This window comes from Strongylocentrotus purpuratus, unplaced genomic scaffold (assembly GCF_000002235.5).
Source record: "Strongylocentrotus purpuratus isolate Spur 01 unplaced genomic scaffold, Spur_5.0 spur5_scaffold_6, whole genome shotgun sequence".
Lineage (NCBI taxonomy): Eukaryota > Metazoa > Echinodermata > Echinoidea > Camarodonta > Strongylocentrotidae > Strongylocentrotus > Strongylocentrotus purpuratus.
In genome coordinates, this window is record NW_022145612.1 from 15,108,966 (window position 1) to 15,126,456 (window position 17,491).

A 17,491-nucleotide genomic window follows, 5' to 3' on the forward strand; every position below is an offset into this window, starting at 1 on the left:
CCCGTTCTCGTGATCGCGTTATCTGAAGAACCGATTGATGGATTCCTGCCAAACTTTGGTCATGTATTTTACTTGCAGAGCCGATGAACTGATTAGATTTTGGGGTCACGAGGTCAAAGGTCAAAGGTCACAGGGCTCATTATGTATGCAAAAACAGCTCGTGATCGCGTTATCTGAAGAACCGATTGATGGGTTCCTGCCAAACTTTGGTCTTGTATGTATCTTGCAGAGCCGATGAACTGATTAGATTTTGGGGTCACAAGGTCAAAGGTCACAGGTCACAGGGCTCAATAGGTATGCAAAAAGAGCTCGTGATCGCATTATCTCAAGAACCGATCGATGGATTCCTGCCAAACTTTGGTCATGTATGTATCTTGCAGAGCCGATGAACTGAATAGATTTTGGGGTCACGAGGTCAAAGGTCAAAGGTCACAGGGCTCATTATGTATGCAAAAATAGCTTGTGATCGAATTCTCATTAGAACAGATTGATGGATTCCTGCCAAATTTCGATCATGTATGTATCTTGCAGAGCCAATGAACTGAGTAGATTCATGGGTCATGAGGTCAAAGGTCATGGGCTCATTATGTATCCAAAAATAACTTGTGAACGCATTCTCATTAGAACTGACAGATGGATTACTATTTAACTCAGGACATCTTGCAGAGCCAATGAACTGAGTAGATTTTAGGGTCATCAGGTCAAAGATCAAAGGGTCATATATGTATATGAGAAATTGCTTGTAATCACGATATTCTGAGAACCTCTTAATGGATTACAATTGAACTTGAATTTGAAAAATGTGTTCTGTTTTGGTTTGTAAAATTGCTCTATGACGGAGGCATCATTTTCGACTGCGCGCAGTCGAAGTTCCATCTAGTTTTTCTTCTGTTTTTTCTAACATAGTATATCATCTTTTTGGAGCCAGAGGGGCATCAACTTTGATTTAAGTATGACTTAACGCCCTTCTGTCTCCAAACAGACGATATATGCACCTGATTACAATTTCAAACTTTGTATTCAGAACCAGGAGATATTAGAGTTTACATGATGGAATACATAGACGAAGAGAAGATCAAACAAATATATAGAGAAAAGAGAAGTTATAAAGGAGAGGGAAAAAAAGATCACATGTCAATAATATTACAGTGTTCAGTCAAAGTTAAGGAAAAAGAACAAGTGACATCACAGGGTGATCTGCATTCATCTGCTTCCATTACATGATGACAATGGAGTTGAGCGAAATTTACATTTATGCCTGGTCTGACAAGAGTAGACGACTTGGTGGTAACCTTTCATAAGGTATGACATGATCTGAATGTAGATAGTCAGTGTAGCATTTAAAAGAACGGAAGTCAGGTGGACAGCAGCTAGTTACTTGAATACTCTGCATTTCGTTCCATTTTGTTTTGTTTACAGATCTATCATCCAGAAAGAGGTCGTGAAATCGGATGTACTTATCCTGCATCCCATGTGTCTACACGTCAACCTGGCCAGGAACCTTTCAGTGGCCTGGTACCATGATGCTCCGGCTATAGCAGTCTCAGGAAAACTTGATGCAATTCAGGTAAACAGCAGTCAAAGATCCACTTTGACATAAATGTTGGGATGTCAGATAAGATTACTGGGGATTTATGCGTGGATGCAGTAATATGGCGAAATGTTTCAGAGGAAAAAATCTTTGGATGTCAGATATCTTAATACCAGTAGTATTTGCATGAATCTGATGGTGTAGACATACTGCTGTTAGCGAGGTCCACACTCTCTACTTGGCCCTCTATCTAACTGCACTTTTCTGGCCTAGCTCTGCTACCATAATGCACTAGTGATGGTATCATCCTGCAGTTCAAAATTCTTTTTCTCTAGATTTGTGTTTCCCCTTGTAGTTTAGAATATTAATGCAGTACAAGGAACACATTCTGATAGTATTCTTGCATGGAATTAATAATCTTGCAGTACTATGAGTGTTCATATAAGAGATTAACAGGTTGATTCCAGGCCTCTGTTTGGTTATTCTTCAGTCTCGTGTAAGACTGCTCTTATGGCTATGGTGCTGATGTATTTAGTACGGGAAGAACTATATTATCAAACAGATTCACTCTCTAAACCGACACTCTTTGCTTGCTTCCTCAGATCTCCATGGCAACTGATGATTTTGGCATCGTGATGTCGGTCCTGAATGAGAATCTACAGGAAGGTCAGCCGGAGAGTAAGCCATCTGTCAAGCCTGTAGAAGGAGCAGGGGATGCACCTGCAGCCGAGGGTGGGCCACCAAAAGATAGTGCAGCTACAGAAACAACTGCAGGTGAGCATTGGTATTCATGTATGTCATTTAGATCCTTTGTGCATGTTTATTTTTGTATTTGTTGTGAGTTTTTTCAGTAGGTGAGTACATGGCTCTGTGGGACTAAAATGAAGTTCATATTGATGTGCTTGATTCGTAGATCTAGTCCCATATGTGCAAAATCGTGCTGGTTTTGACTTACTTTTTAATTTTTTTTTTTACTCTTTCGCCGCATAGGCCGCACCCCGACATTTTGATATTTTCTCTTCCAAAAATACTGCGGCCTTTACGCCGGCAAATACAGTACATGATTCAATGAGAAACCATTTTCAAGGGAAACGACAAATGTGGCCTTTGTAAACAGGTGGTCTTTGTAGACAGGTGGTCACTAAAGCAGGTTTGACTGTACATGAATGCTTTATAGCACACATAAAAAGAAGATTTTAGCTAACATTTGAATTGATGGTTTTACAGCAGAAGTCACACCTAGTGGTAAGCCAGAAGAAGAGAAACCTGCTGAAGAGCCCTGGGTACAGGTCAAGGCTGATTTTGAGATGGAGAAGATTGGTGTCTCACTCTACACAGGGACGCATGACCTGGTAAGTCACATCTTCTCATCTCAATTCATTTTGATTCTACTAAAGAGTTACTCCTGTTGCTAGTTTTAGTTATATTTGGTCATGCTGACAGATATGGATTTCCACCACTCTCTCTCATCTGTGGATCAGGTGCCAATTACTGTTGTTATCCACAAGTCACAACATAATGTGATGAATTTATCCAAGGTAGATGATGAGGGACAGAGACTACTAAGGATGAGCCCTGCCTAACATTGGCAGTGACTGTAAATGGGCAGTTCAACCTGCAAAATTCCCTTTGTCTACACCTTCCCTGGGTCTGTTGCTGCCTGAGTTCACTCATTTTACAAATGAATGCTAAATTGTTCTAGTGGAACTCTGTATGTATGAATTCTAAAATATAAACAGCTTCGGTGTACAATTTAATAAACTCCTTGTGAATGAAGTCCAACTCGGTCTAACTTCATGACACAACGCCTTTAGAGTGTACTCTCTTTATACACCTCCTCACAGACTCTACTGAGTGGACGACAAGAAAGGCAAGACAAGGACACCCTGGGGCACTTCGCTGTGTGTCAGTTGATTGTAGGAGCTACAGTCATGTCAGACCAGGCTGTAGAGGCTAAGACTAAGCTTGGAGACATCCTCCTCAATGATATGAGGTCCAACAATCCTAATGCCATCACTAGGTAAGAAAACAGGTCATTATGCATTTTATTACGGTCGAAATCAAACAAATCTTCAGTATTTACTTGTCATAAACTCAATTGATCAGCCTCAATTTCTATTCAAAATATGAATATTCCTTACTTAACAATTATTACAACAATGATAATAATGATGAATCTAATCTATTTGTATCATCAATTTGTTTGCAAGTATGGAATATGTAATAAGTTATGATCTATTTTACTGTGTATTATTTGTACTTGTTTATATCTAAATTTTTGTTGAAACGTTTTTTAAAACTGAGCTTGTAAAACTTGCAATGTAATTTAGCTTTTGGGCTACCATTTTGCAGTTGTTCTAATAAAACCATTCTACTGCTACTACTTAGATAGATCAAAGGGGGATAACATCCATACACAAGTTTCAGATTGTTATTAGCTGCAATGAAAACCTCTATTGAAAAACTATAATCACCATGATTAGTATTGTACATGTTAACTGAATTGTGTGATGGGAAATGTCAAACATAATATATAATGGGAGCTCTTTTACAGCAAATAATTGAAACATTGGGGGACAAGCTGCAAATATATTAATTTTGACTGAACGCTCACCCAACTAGAATTATAACTTTTTCTGTTTGTTACAGTGGCCTTTAAAAAGAAGTACAAGGTTTCAAAAGATAACATGAAATGACTATTTGAATTATTAATTGAAATTGGTAGAGAATACAAATCCTATCTCTTTCAAAATAGAAACACTTACACAAAGTTTTTAAAATTAATTTGTATACCCATCTCAACTTTTTGTTATCAGAATGATTTACAGATATGGGGAGACAGATGAGAACATTGTGGATGTGGACTTCAAGATGTCAGCCAAGAAAGCCATCATTTGTAAGTTAAGAAATTAATGGTGTCTGAAAAATTCCAGCTAGATTCTGTTTTATCAAAGGTCATAGATAGTTCTGAGTCTGATTCAGTCTTTGCACAGAATAGAGAACGGTTTTGATTATTTGGTTGTGTCTTCAGAATCTAAATCAGCTTGAAAATATGTTGAGAAACATGTTTAGGGCAAAATCTATCAATCTATACTAGTAATGATATCCAGGAATAGCAGTTCAAGTAGTAATTGTGATGTCATTGTGAAAATGGTAGTTATTAGTTATAAATTTGTCTTCATTCATTCTATGAATGCTGTCTCTCTTATATTAGTTTGTCAAGGAGTCGGTAGTTGAAATGAGTACTGCAAGAAACTATTTCCTGATCTTGTCTACAAATTTGTTTCCACATGACTTCAGTGGATGCAATCCTGCGCAACCTGCGCGCCTGCATCTGCACCGAGTTCCTGGTGACTTGTGCAGAGATCTTCACCAAGGCTCTTCCAGCAGATGCTCAGGGTACAAAGTCTGGCACCAGTATAGCAGCCAAGCCGTCTACCACCAGTCAAGCCTCTGCTGCTGCAGCAGCTCCTGCTGAAGAAGGGACCAAGAATGATATGCAGATCAAGGCCATCCTGCAGAATCCTGAGATCATCCTGGTGGCCGACTCCAGCACTAAGGACACCAATGCTCTCATCCTGCAGGTCAGTATTTCGGAGAATCGCGTTGAAAAGAGCCATACTTAATATAGACCAGTTCTGGTCATGCGATTGCATTATGAAAGAAACATTGTGGAATCGATCAGAAAAAGGTTGATCATCTAGCATATAAATATTGGTATGTACTGCAAGGTTCTGGAATCATCAAAATGATAAGAAAGTTGGCCCAGTCTTGGTAAAGTTACAAGCACTGTACACAAAAAGATGTATATGGGACTATGCGATATATATCCAGTCCGGATAGATATCCTGAGATCATCCTGGTGGCTGACTCAAGCACCAAGGACACCAATGCTCTCATCCTCCAGGTCAGTATGTGGAAATGTTTGTTGATAGATCCCTTCAGCTGCCGTAGGAAATAGCATCGACATCGATAAAAACAAAGTGTTTGATACAGAAACATGGTATTTCATTGCACATCAGATTAAGGGATCGTGCAGAGTGACGCATAAGCTCTGTGAAGAGTTAACGTGGGTTTGATTTTATGGTCTGCTGTATAGTGTTATGGTTTTGTGAGACAGCAAATATTTTCATCTATGTACACCTCCAGTGTATAATCCATATAGACCATTCTTGGTATTTTGATAGACTTATCATGTAGTGGATTATGCAGTGCTGATAAAGATAATGTGTCGATGTGGCCTGCCGTGTCTTGGGAGTAGTGTTTGTTACAATCTGACTGATCCTGCAGATGTGATTAAGATTTTGCTTTTTCTTGTATATAGGCATCAGGTGAGGTGAACCTGATCCAATCTGATGGTACCATGAAGATGACCGGAGGACTACCTATGCTTAGGATTGATGCTTGTCCATTCAAGGAAGAGCTCAGGAAAGGAAGAACTAGCAAGGTAAATAAAAATAGTAAACACCCAGAACTAATTTATATACTCTGAATATCCTATTTATTGATCAGGTTCAGTTTTATCAGCATTCATAAAACCAATTTGTTACTTAGTATTGTGATTAAAGTCCTTCACTAAGTGCTGTAGGTAAACAAATTAAGTACAATTTTTTAGGGAGCAGGCAGAGTTTTATTCAAGCCATCTCAAGAGCATAGACTCCACTGTATGTTTAGTAATCAGTTTGAAATTATTTCTTTAAAACTGGATTTCCTCTCATTTTTTAATCTGGAAAGTGATCAAAATTAGTTTCAGAAACAGTGACAGCAAGCTCACATCCGGCAATGAGAGGATTTGCTCCTTTACTGTATTAGATTATCCAGTAGGTTGAATGAACAATAATTATTACATCAACGTGGTACAGTTTCACAATTCTCCTTCCTGTTCTCCCACAGGTTCTTGTGCCATGCCACATTGACTTCCACCTGAGCTCTCCTGAAGGTCAGGGGCAGAGGATCTCAGTAGACCTCCCAGAGCTGGTACTCAATATCTCACCAGAAACAGTCAAGATTCTCTCTGCTGTGGCTCAAACTGTTTCCCCCTCTAAGGTAAGTAAACACAGTTGTTACGATCAGATGGAGGGAATCTAGGATCCCATTGCAAGAATCCGTCTTTAATCTTAGTTCACATACTGTTTGTTGATTCCTACTCATACGAGATGGAGAATGATGGTCTATTACAACACCCCCTCGTCCTTTTTTTTCCCTTTTCAAATATCAAGTCTTTAGTGATACTATGTAGTTGGAAAGAAACATGAGATAAGGTTTTTTCTTATTGATAACCTTATTGTTCTATTCAGTGTAGAGAGTGGACCCCGTATTTTGAGATTTTGTAACAACACAAATATTTCATGTGCAAATGTGTGAATTTAGAACATGTTGTTTGGTTGGGTTTAAGGTAACCACATGATATCTGTTATGTGATCTGTGTGTCAAAAAATGACACTTATTATCCAGTGGGCTCCAGGAAAATCAAAGATTTTTATTCAGCCCTCAGTAGGCAGACTGTATTACAAGACCATGAAAAATGAAAGGATCTTTCCATGATATGTGCGTGTTTGACTTAAATATGAATTTATTTTCATTGTGTGTTGCGACCAAGAAGTGAAAGGGTTTTTTCTTGATCAGTGTTTTTTTTACTATGAAATTAAGATAAGAATTTATCACCGTTGCATTTTTAGGCTGAAGAAATGGAAGAGAAGAAGAAGGCTGTTGATATGTCGGATGTTTGGGATGTGAAACATCTCAAAACAAGCGATTTCTGGTTCCTCCATCAAGATGAAGGTAAGCACCCTATCATCTTCAGAAATCTTTATCTCATTTTTAAAAAGAAATGTTGAACATAATCTAATCCACTCTTTGAAATATTTGTAAATAGGTAAAATCTCTCTTTCTTTCTTTTTTTTTTAATTGGGAAGAAGTTTTATTGAATACCGTAAATCTCTGTGTATAAGGCGCACTTTTTTTTCCGTCGGGAAAAATCGAAAGTCGGGGGTGCGCTAATACACAGGTGCGCCTTATACACAGAGATTTACGGTTCACTTTTTACATGTGAAACCCTATGGTCTTGAGATAGAAATGAGTCCTAAAATGAGCTTGAGATCGGATAGGAGCCCTGTTATTATTCTCAGCATGCTTAGCATCATTCCGATGGCCATTAGGAGAAGAATTGCTTGATAATGTTTAATTATTTACTCACTATGGCTCTTTCTTTTTTCATGAGGTTCTGATTTAGATGACTTCAGCCAGATACTCTCTCAGGTATACACCTTAATAATTCTCTCATTATTCTTTCAGGTGCTGACGTAGATGACTTCACACTGCCTCTGGTCCCCGTAGTGCCCCCTCCCCAGCAGGTGGAGGAGCTAGTAGCCAACATTAAGACCATTGTAGTGAAGATAGAGGCTGCCAGTGGACGCCGCTTTGTCCCTATGCTCATTCTAGAGGCCAGCATGCATGCCATCGTCAAGGATTGGTCCTCACGGGTGAGTAACGGCTCCTTGAGATGTAAAGCGTTAAACCTCCAATCCATTTTTAAACATGTTAAAATGGATAGCAACTGTACACAGCAAAGGTTGTATACGATATTCACTTAGCTCTGTGTTAAGAGATTCAGAAATGTGAAGCATATTACACATCTTTTTTTTTAAACACTGCGATTTATGAAGTCGTATCTGAACGAAACTTGATAGTGAAACTAGAATTTCATGTCAATCCTAGAAATGAGTGCTGTGGAGTATTAATGAGATTTTCCTTGCAGCCGTGTCGAATGTTTTTCCTGAATATCCATAGTCTTGTCACTGTCTATCTCTCACATTATCTCCCCTTCTTTTAAAACATAAGTATTCATTTAGTGAAAGGCTAGCCTTGAATGGCAATATTTATTATTTGCTCCCTCTCATTTATGTTATGTAATATGTGTATGTTGCAAATCTATGATATTGTAATGAAATTATTGAAATTGACATAATTGACATAATTTCAATCCATATATTTTTGTATTCATTTAGCCCTGGTCTAACTCTTTCTCCCCTCTAGACTTCTTAAGAAAAAAGATGACACATAGTTTAAGATTCTGTTAGTTATGTTGACCTTGAGATGAAATTCACATTGTATGAAAGAAAGACAAAAAGACTTTGTTGTAAAAGTATTTGTTTTGGGGTGTGTTTTGATTGTAGTTGTATGTTGAGAGCCACATGAAGCTGGAAGTTTCAACGTACAACGAGAAGGTTGCAGCATGGGAGCCATTGATCGAGTCCATTGAGCAGGCTAATGAGAAGTACATCCCATGGAGTCTCTCTGTCAACGTAACTATAGCTTTGGAAGACCTTAAGAATTATGATCATTATGGTCATTGTTAGAATTTTGAACCTTGATACCTCTTTAATCATGTGCTTATAATCATCCTTTGCAATTAACTTTTAATAAAATGTTAAAAAAGAGTTTGGAATCGTGAATCTAACATTTCAGCTCTTAATTTTCTGTTGTAATACCCTCCCAGATAAAGAATAATAATAAAATCATATTCATCCATTTGACCTTATCTTTAGTAATTTTAGGAGCTGAAGTTGCTTTGTTCTTTTTTTATTAGGATGGGGTTAAAATATTCTTATAAATAATAAAATAAAGGACGTGAACAAAAATGCTTTTTAATCATACAGTTTTAATTGTTTTTTTTAACAAAAAGAGCTAAAATATTCAAATGATAAAACCAACATTTTGAAATCTTGCTACAGGTGGTCAAGAATGATGACCTGCTGGATGCCGGCTCAACTACCGTCTCATCAGAAGATGAGGACAGTGATAATGTGAGCCTTGCCCCTCCAGCCATGACTGTCACTGTGTCTGCAGAAGAAACACTTCAGATGACCGTCACAAAGACATCACTGGCACTCTTCAATAAACTAGGACAGGTAAGATCTAGCAGGAGAATTAATGAGAACTTGGTAGTGGAAGGGCGAGGCAGGGGAGTAGCCGCAATCAAAGTTGGTAATGCTGATTTTTCAAGTTAATTATGTAAAAGCCCCTGGTATCTCAGCAAAGTAGTCACTATTATATAATAATTATAATAGTTTATTTATTCAAAAATATGCATCGCAGCCCGGGGGCTGAATTGTACAATATTTTTGCAAACGTATGTATATAGAATCATAACAATAGAAGGAAACAGTATGCAATTGTAAATTATTCATGAGTGCAATACCTTGGAGTACATGTGAGTCACCATTAAATTGGTAGTACGATTTTATGTGTATAGGTGAAGGTTCAAAATAGTATAGTGTGATGTAAGTGAAGACCGCAAAAGGAAGGCAGGTGGAAGGGAGAGAGTGAGAGTGCGAGAGAGGGAGAGAAAGCGATGGATTGACAGAGGGAGAGGGGGGGGGGGGGGGGGAGAGGTAGAGAGAGAAAGATTTACCGGTATATAGAGAGAGAGAGGTGGGGAAAAGGAAGAAGACAGTGAGTGAGCGGTACAACAATACTACAAAATAATACAAACTTTGGCGAATGCGGCATTGTAAATAAGAAGTAAATTTGACATAGTAACTAAGCAATCATTAAAATAAGATGTAAATGTCTTAACAGATACATGTTTATTGTGTCATACTAATGCTGTAAACCATCATCGCTATACCATTTAAACATCTATTTGTTAGAGGTATACTGGGAGAATAAAGTTGGATGTTTTTGTTTTCTTCTTTAAGACAGGTATGTTTTGTTGTTTCTCTTCCACAGGTGTTTGGTCAAGCGATGGCCGAACCAACAACATCATTGAAGGACACCGATGTCATCCCAGCTTGCACTGTAACCAACCAAACAGGAGTAGCCATTACTGTCAAACCTGGTTCATACTATCAGGTATTAGCAATACAACTTGCGCTTTGCATATTCACTTCAAGGAAAAGGGATGAAACTAGGTGGTCTCAGATCTACTTTAGTGATGATTTGAATCGTGATGTTTTTAAAGGCAAATAAGTCTATGAACTATATGTTATATGGTTTGATTACTAAGAAATGTAATTTACCAGTATATTTAAAAATTGTTATTTTTAATGGAGTCTTGCCTCAGTTGTAGACCAGTGATCAAGTATCCTTGAGGTCCTGGGTTGAAAACCAACCTGATGCTGTAGTGCCTTTTAGTAAGATATTAATTCCCATTACCAATTTGCTTGAAAAGGACTGAAGCCCTAGGCCCCCAAGTTGCTTACTAAGATGCACATACTCTTTTCCTAGCTGTTTTAAGCTGTTACAGATCAGTATTAATCATCAGTACGTTGACTTCTTTATCAATTGTTATTTATCATCTGTTTTCATTAATGAGTTGATGTCAATGTATAGAGGAAGATCATTGGGTTGAAGATACCTGAATTCATTGTTTGATGACCTTCTCTTTTGAAATTACAGAGACCCAAGACTGGAGATGTAGCTTCTGTCAAGCACACAGAGAGCATTGATTTGGATGTATCAGAGAAGGTCAGAGCAAGCAAGAAGATGGCCGTGGTCAACAAATCACCCATCTCACCCTCCGATATGGAACTGTCTATTCAGGTCAGTATTTTCCCTACTCCCCCCCCCCCCATTTTTTACCTGAATGTTTAAGGAGAGATGTCCCTAATAGTTCAAATAGAAAAGTTTACATCAGTGCTAAACATTATGATCTTAATGAGTATTTACATTTTGCAGTTATGGTCACAGCAGTTATGAATTCAGGTTACAAACAAAGCTACCAACTCCCTTCAAACCTGTAATTGTAGTCAAACAGCTACCAGGGTATTAATAACTATCAGAGATATGTGAAAGTTCACTGAATAAATATATGTACATTTAAAACAAAGTTGCTAATATCATGAAACAAGCAACAGGCTTGTTTCTTATATAGTGTTTTGTTTTGCCTGTGATTGTAACTAAACTTTCACTACAACTTTCACTTTATTCAACAGCATGTAGACATATGTTCATAATTTTCCTGTACAACATTCCAAGATGTACACATTTTGAAGAAAAAAAAGCTATCTCTGAGATTGTGGGGCAACAGATTACTTAATTTCTCTCTCTTCTGACTTCTTCTCAACTTTTAAAGATAAAGTTGAGTTCTGGTAAAAAAAAGAAAATGAATTCACACAGAATCAAACAAAACTTACACTGAATGTTAAAGATTACAAATAAACGTCATTTGCCAAACAATTTTGGTAGAAAATGTATACTGGCTGAGTAGTGAGCATAGAAAGATAAGGTAATCAAGTAGGCCCTGACACCATTTGTGTAGTCCCATATACATCTTTCTGTGTACAGTGCTTGTTACTTTACCAAGACTGGGCCAAATATATTATGATTTTGATGACTCCAGAACCTTGCAGTATACACCAATACTTACATGCTACATAATAAACTTTTTCTGATCCTTTCCACACCTTTTCTTTCACAATGCAATCCATTGACCAGAACTACATTACCTCTTTATAATGTAAATGATAAATATTTAGTTTCTATTTCTCATGATAGGTTGAGGGGTATGAGGAGCTCCACCATATCCCGATAGTACAGGCAGGGAACGTCCTCTACAACCTACAACCAATCAAGAAGTCATCGGAGAAGGTCTTCTCTATCACCCTAGAGATCAAGGCGACCCTTGACATGAGAAAGGTCATTGTCAGGTCTCCACTTCAGGTATGCAGCAGTTAGCAATGTTGAAATAAAATGTTACCCATCATTTCTGGAATATTTTTTTATTTAAACATTTTCAATTCATTTCTGTTGTTGTTTCATTTAGTAAAGTTCTTCTTATAAGATAATTGTTTATTTAAATTTGTTTGAAAATGATAGTTTGATCACTTTTACCTTTGTGATGACAGTTGTATATTTCCAACAGCAGTTACTGTTTGAATGAATAGAAGTACACATGATTTTAAAAGGGGAATGAGGTTCCAAATCAAATCCTCATTTTCAAGTTTGCACCACATTTTATAAAGTTTGGAGCAACACATGCCAACTTACTCTGTCTTTCAGGGGTATAGCATTTATGACATTTTTCAGAGTATTTGTCATTTTGTTTTTCTTCAGCAATGCTGATACTTCACGCTATGAATCATTACACAATCGAATCACATGATAATTCATTTGTTTCTTTTCATTTCATTTCCTCGCCAGATTTTCAATCACTTTGACAAACCAGTTGACATCTACACCAGAGACTCTACCATTGTGAAGAAGCTTGGTGAAGTCCAACCCAATGAGAGTTATGTAGTACCCCTTCATGTCGCTCACACCCAGGAACTACTCGCTAAACCAGTGGATGACAGGTATGATAATGCCTGATAATGGCTACATTTAGCATCAAGATACCAATGTAACATTACAATATAAGAATTTCTTGTAGATGGATGGTCACTGTTAATTTCTTGTAGATGAATGGTCAGTGTTAATTTCTTCTGTAGATATTTTGTTAAGCTGTAGAAGGTAGTATAGATTGAATGTCCAAACAGTTGGAAAGTGTGCTAAACAGACAAATTTAGCAGTAGCTGATGCAATGGACTGGAAATAACAGGTGGACCTTACTTTTATTGAAGAGAAGACTTGTACATGTATAAAATTAACATATTCTTAAAACTAGTGGGTCGTCATGACAATGGAATAGCAAAATACCTAGGCATCAAAACAACCCCGAGGACAACTACCCCATAGGGAAAGTACCCCATCAAGCAGTTACCACCCCTTGTTAAGCATGAAGGTCATTTGTTGGGTGGGGGTCCGAAGTAGGGGTAATAGTTATCTCAGGGTAGTACTATTATTGTAGGAAATGGTTATTAGAATTAAAATACATAAGATCTGGGGAAAGAATGATGGCATTATTGAAAAGAAATAAAAAGTTATAACAACACTCTATCTTCATTTTTCTAGCCATCTGATGTGTGACCAGCCTATATTGTATGAGAATCTATGGAAAGAGAAGATGGCTGCTGGTAAGAAACAGGTCACATTCAGGTGCCCTGCCAAGGTTGATGGATACACACCACTCTTCTTCAATGTAAGTAAATGACTATATACTCTATGTCCTACTCCCATGTTGAATTTGTAGAATGTTGAAATCTTGTTTCCTCATTTGAGAGCGCTATATATATAGGTGACCATCAAGAGTTATTGTCTGCACAATTTTTGAGGGGATGATCGAGAGTAATAGCAATTTGTGTGCTGTTGGAATACTGAAGATGTATCCTTTGAAAGTAGAATGCAAATTGATTGGTAGAGTGAAATTAAACTTAATGTAATGTTCTGAGCATACAAGTTTAAATGCATATGCTCCTCACATACATCTTTAACATGTAATATTGTCATTTTCTGTATGCAAACGGGGAGAAAAAGCTGGCTTTTGTGCGAAGGATCATTGAAAATTTAAGAAGAAGCATTATCTTTACAACGTATGTATTTTTGGTATGTCTTCTTTTTCTATTTTTAGCACTGGGGTGAATGATTTTGTGGCATCAGTTGGTTTAATAGTTGTGTTTTATTAGTTTTCATCTTGCATGATGTTTCAACATTAATGTTTAATTTGTTTCTGATTCAGGTTCAAATTCTGGAGGATGCTTTGTTAGATGTCAAAGGAACATCGCTTCATTCTCCCAAGTATAACATCCATCTTCACCCAGTAGTATCTCTCCGGAATCTCCTTCCAATCCCCATCTACTACACACTACAGGTAAGAAACCACCATTTCATTGTCCTCTTTAGAATCTTTCATGTATTGCAGTTGAACCAGCAAAAATTTATGTCGACTGTCACTTCTTGCTAAGTTACTTTCAAGAGGTTATTGTTTTGTAGAATGATCTTTGAATGCAAGATATATACTGTTTAAAATCTATAACATTATAGGGAGATAAAAAAACAGAGTTATATATGAGCACAATTGTTTTAGTTAATACAATTTGAGGACTGGATTGATGTTGAGCTGCAAAGCTCTACTCTTTCTTTATTGTTTCTAAGTAACGGTATATAATTCTATAATCATACTAGCAACAGGTAGGGGTTATTAAAGTGTATTTTGATCTTTGAGTACAAAATTGTTGTTGTCAATCCTGCAGAATGCATTGCTTATAATGTCTATGATTTATAGTATAATCCACACATTGCTCTCTCTTTTATGTCATTTTGAAATTGAAGGGTTCGGCAGATGAAGTGAAGATTGAGCCATGTGAGCAGAGCAAGATGTTCAATGTGGAACTTGCCAAGACCATGATGTTTGTCAGGGTAAGTATACACAAGCCATTTATATCTGCTCTTCATCTGGTGGTATCTAGATTATTTTTGTTCAAAAAGTGCTTTTTTGTAGTATTCATGTAAATGAATGTCATTGAATACTTCATCAACAAACTGGTGTCATCTATCTGTGTGTGGAGTTGAAGATTTGTTGTCTTCTACTTAAAAGAGATTAATTTCATTCCACATAAGATCTATGAGATGTAAGAATGTTTTTTGAATAAGCAACACCAGCATTGTAGCCACGTCACAAACACCCATGATATCAAAGTATTCTAGTGGTAAAATTACGAGACAATGGATCACAAAGGCAATGCCACATAACTTACATGCTTTGGCAAGACATCTATATTTACCACGCATCACCCAGGGCATCGTTTCACGAAACCGTCACAAGTACAAAATCACCAACATCAAATTAAAACATGTAATTAAATTAACATGCGTTTCAACTGGGTGTCAGCGAACTTGTACTTATGACGTTTTTTGTGAAACGATGCCATGGGCCCTGTTGCATAAAACTTACCATTGATGGTAACTTTGCCATCAATGGCAACTACCATGGTAACAGGGCTCAACAGCCAATCAAAATCGAGGTTTCCATGGTAGTTACCATTGATGGCAAAGTTACCATCAATGGTAAGTTTTATGCAATGGGCCCAGGTGAAGTATGTGGATATATAGCAGGATTATTTTTGTTAATGCACTGTGCACTGGCAAATGGTTGCCAGGATAATATTGTTCAAAGGCTCTTACTTTGGATGTGTGTAGGAATGTTACATGTATATCAGAATGTGATATGCACCATACAAGAACTGACTAAGATCATTACATCTTGCATTGTCCATAGATTGCCGACTACAATGGCATGGAATGGCGTGGGGAGATGACCCTTCGTACCACCCTCCAGGAGTACTCTCAGCTTGGATTCAGAGCTGGTAACAAGTGGACAGAGGCTGGTGTCTGGTATGACTACAGTCAGGGATTCATTGATATGGCCATGTTTGTACCCTACACACTCATCAACAAGACTGGACTACCCATTGCCTACAAGGTCAGTCATAGTTCAAAGGTCAAATTTGAGTTAAAATGGGGTACGTATAGAAAGTTGTAGGGGTGTGAACGCATTCGCTTGTGAGTCTAGTATGAATCAGACTTCGGTTGCGGTTGAATGCTTTTACAAATTTAGAAGCTCAGATCATTTTTGAGAACATACATTTGATTTCTGATAATGAGAGTACAGCTAATTTTCTGTTGTGAGATATTCATCTTGGAAAGCTTCCTAAGATTTTATGACGATTTGGTAACATCCCAAATTCCAATTCTCCCAATGTGTTTTCATGAGTAAACTGTAAGGGACACTTCTTATGAATTGGATTATGTAAAATGATGAGGGATGGTTCTAGGATGGAATGGTATGGTACCTCTGTTAAATCATTTTATAGGAAGTCAAAGCACTTTACTTTAGCTAATGGAAAATTCTGGAACTTGAAAAACTATCAAAAATTTAGTGTTTGTATGAAATTATTTGTCCTTCTCATAAACAACGGGATAACTGTTACCCCTCTCTTTTATTACAGCATTAAAAACATGTCATAAATACTAACTTACATGGCAGAAGTCTTGTACTTTCTGAGAATTTTATAGTAAATACAAGTCATACCAATGATAAAGGGAGGGAGTATATGTCCACTAACATACATCTTGTTAAAGGTTTTGATTTGCTTTGTGTCTTTGATTACATGACTGGCAGGGAGGAGGAGAGGAACAGATAGAGCATCCAGCTGATAAAGAGAGTCCCATCTTCTTCTCCTATCCATCCAAGGCCTTCAGCCCTGGCAAGAACAAGGTAAGCATTGTGCTATCAAATACATGTGCATATCCAAATTCATATTAATGCCCTTCTGTACTCTCAGCACACAATATCTCAATTTAGTACTAAAATGCAAGTTATCTTATCTCTAGATGACATGTCTTTACAAAAACTTAAAAATCAAAGTGTCACCAACTTTATATGGATCCGTAGAGAAATTAAGATTTGTATATTGAGGAATTGAATTAAAATATCAATCCTTGATGTATATTGAGGAGACTTCCATGGTGTGGATGAGGTGAACTTCTTGTGGAAACAAAGTCAAGCTTATTGGTCACAGATCCTCTTCACACAAAAGTAAATTATGTGCATATTGGTGTATAAAGGTGATTAATGCTTCATCATACATGCCAACCGTTCCGATTTTAACGGAACTGTTCCGTTTTTGAAGTTTTTGTAGCCCTAAAAAACGGAACGTGTTTCGAGGTACCGTACACTTTGTGATTTGTGATTTGTCTCGGAAGAAAATCTGTCAAAATGAGCGGAACAGCAGCAAGACGAATTCAGAAGTACAAACAGGAATACAAGGAACGATTTCCCTTTATTAGAGCAAGCACAAAAGGGGAGGAATATGCATACTGCATTTATTGTCGGCAAGATGTCTTGTTCTGCTGACATTGATTTTGACAACCTCATTTACATGTAGCTCAATGAGTTACAATAATTTTGGATTGTTGACTGTTGTCTGGAAAGTTGAATACCATTATTGCCAGTCTCATTTTATGCATAGATCTATGTCATGTATAATTATTTAAAAAGTAACTAGACTTAAATGCATCACTCTGCATGAGTGGCTAATTAAATCTATGTCTATTATCTGCTCTGCCTCTGCCAAGGATAAA

General features: G+C 37.3%; 1 protein-coding gene across 7 annotated transcripts in view; it reads left to right on the forward strand.

Annotated features, from left to right (window-relative positions):
- LOC575234 (vacuolar protein sorting-associated protein 13C) overlaps window positions 1–17,491 on the forward strand; it is an 86,871-nt gene that overhangs the window by 39,823 nt on the left and 29,557 nt on the right. For 6 of the 7 annotated variants that reach the window (XM_030973326.1, XM_030973329.1, XM_030973328.1 and 3 more), the window contains 21 exons: window positions 1,420–1,567; window positions 2,134–2,305; window positions 2,759–2,883; window positions 3,376–3,551; window positions 4,348–4,427; window positions 4,832–5,115; window positions 5,856–5,978; window positions 6,425–6,577; window positions 7,210–7,312; window positions 7,826–8,013; window positions 8,707–8,835; window positions 9,265–9,441; window positions 10,262–10,384; window positions 10,931–11,074; window positions 12,029–12,193; window positions 12,674–12,825; window positions 13,424–13,550; window positions 14,088–14,219; window positions 14,681–14,767; window positions 15,627–15,830; window positions 16,530–16,625. In XM_030973326.1, the coding sequence (XP_030829186.1) occupies window positions 1,420–1,567; window positions 2,134–2,305; window positions 2,759–2,883; window positions 3,376–3,551; window positions 4,348–4,427; window positions 4,832–5,115; window positions 5,856–5,978; window positions 6,425–6,577; window positions 7,210–7,312; window positions 7,826–8,013; window positions 8,707–8,835; window positions 9,265–9,441; window positions 10,262–10,384; window positions 10,931–11,074; window positions 12,029–12,193; window positions 12,674–12,825; window positions 13,424–13,550; window positions 14,088–14,219; window positions 14,681–14,767; window positions 15,627–15,830; window positions 16,530–16,625 (3,088 nt within the window). The remainder of the gene's footprint in view (window positions 1–1,419; window positions 1,568–2,133; window positions 2,306–2,758; window positions 2,884–3,375; window positions 3,552–4,347; window positions 4,428–4,831; window positions 5,116–5,855; window positions 5,979–6,424; window positions 6,578–7,209; window positions 7,313–7,825; window positions 8,014–8,706; window positions 8,836–9,264; window positions 9,442–10,261; window positions 10,385–10,930; window positions 11,075–12,028; window positions 12,194–12,673; window positions 12,826–13,423; window positions 13,551–14,087; window positions 14,220–14,680; window positions 14,768–15,626; window positions 15,831–16,529; window positions 16,626–17,491) is intronic. The other variant, XM_030973327.1, reaches the window with a different exon arrangement.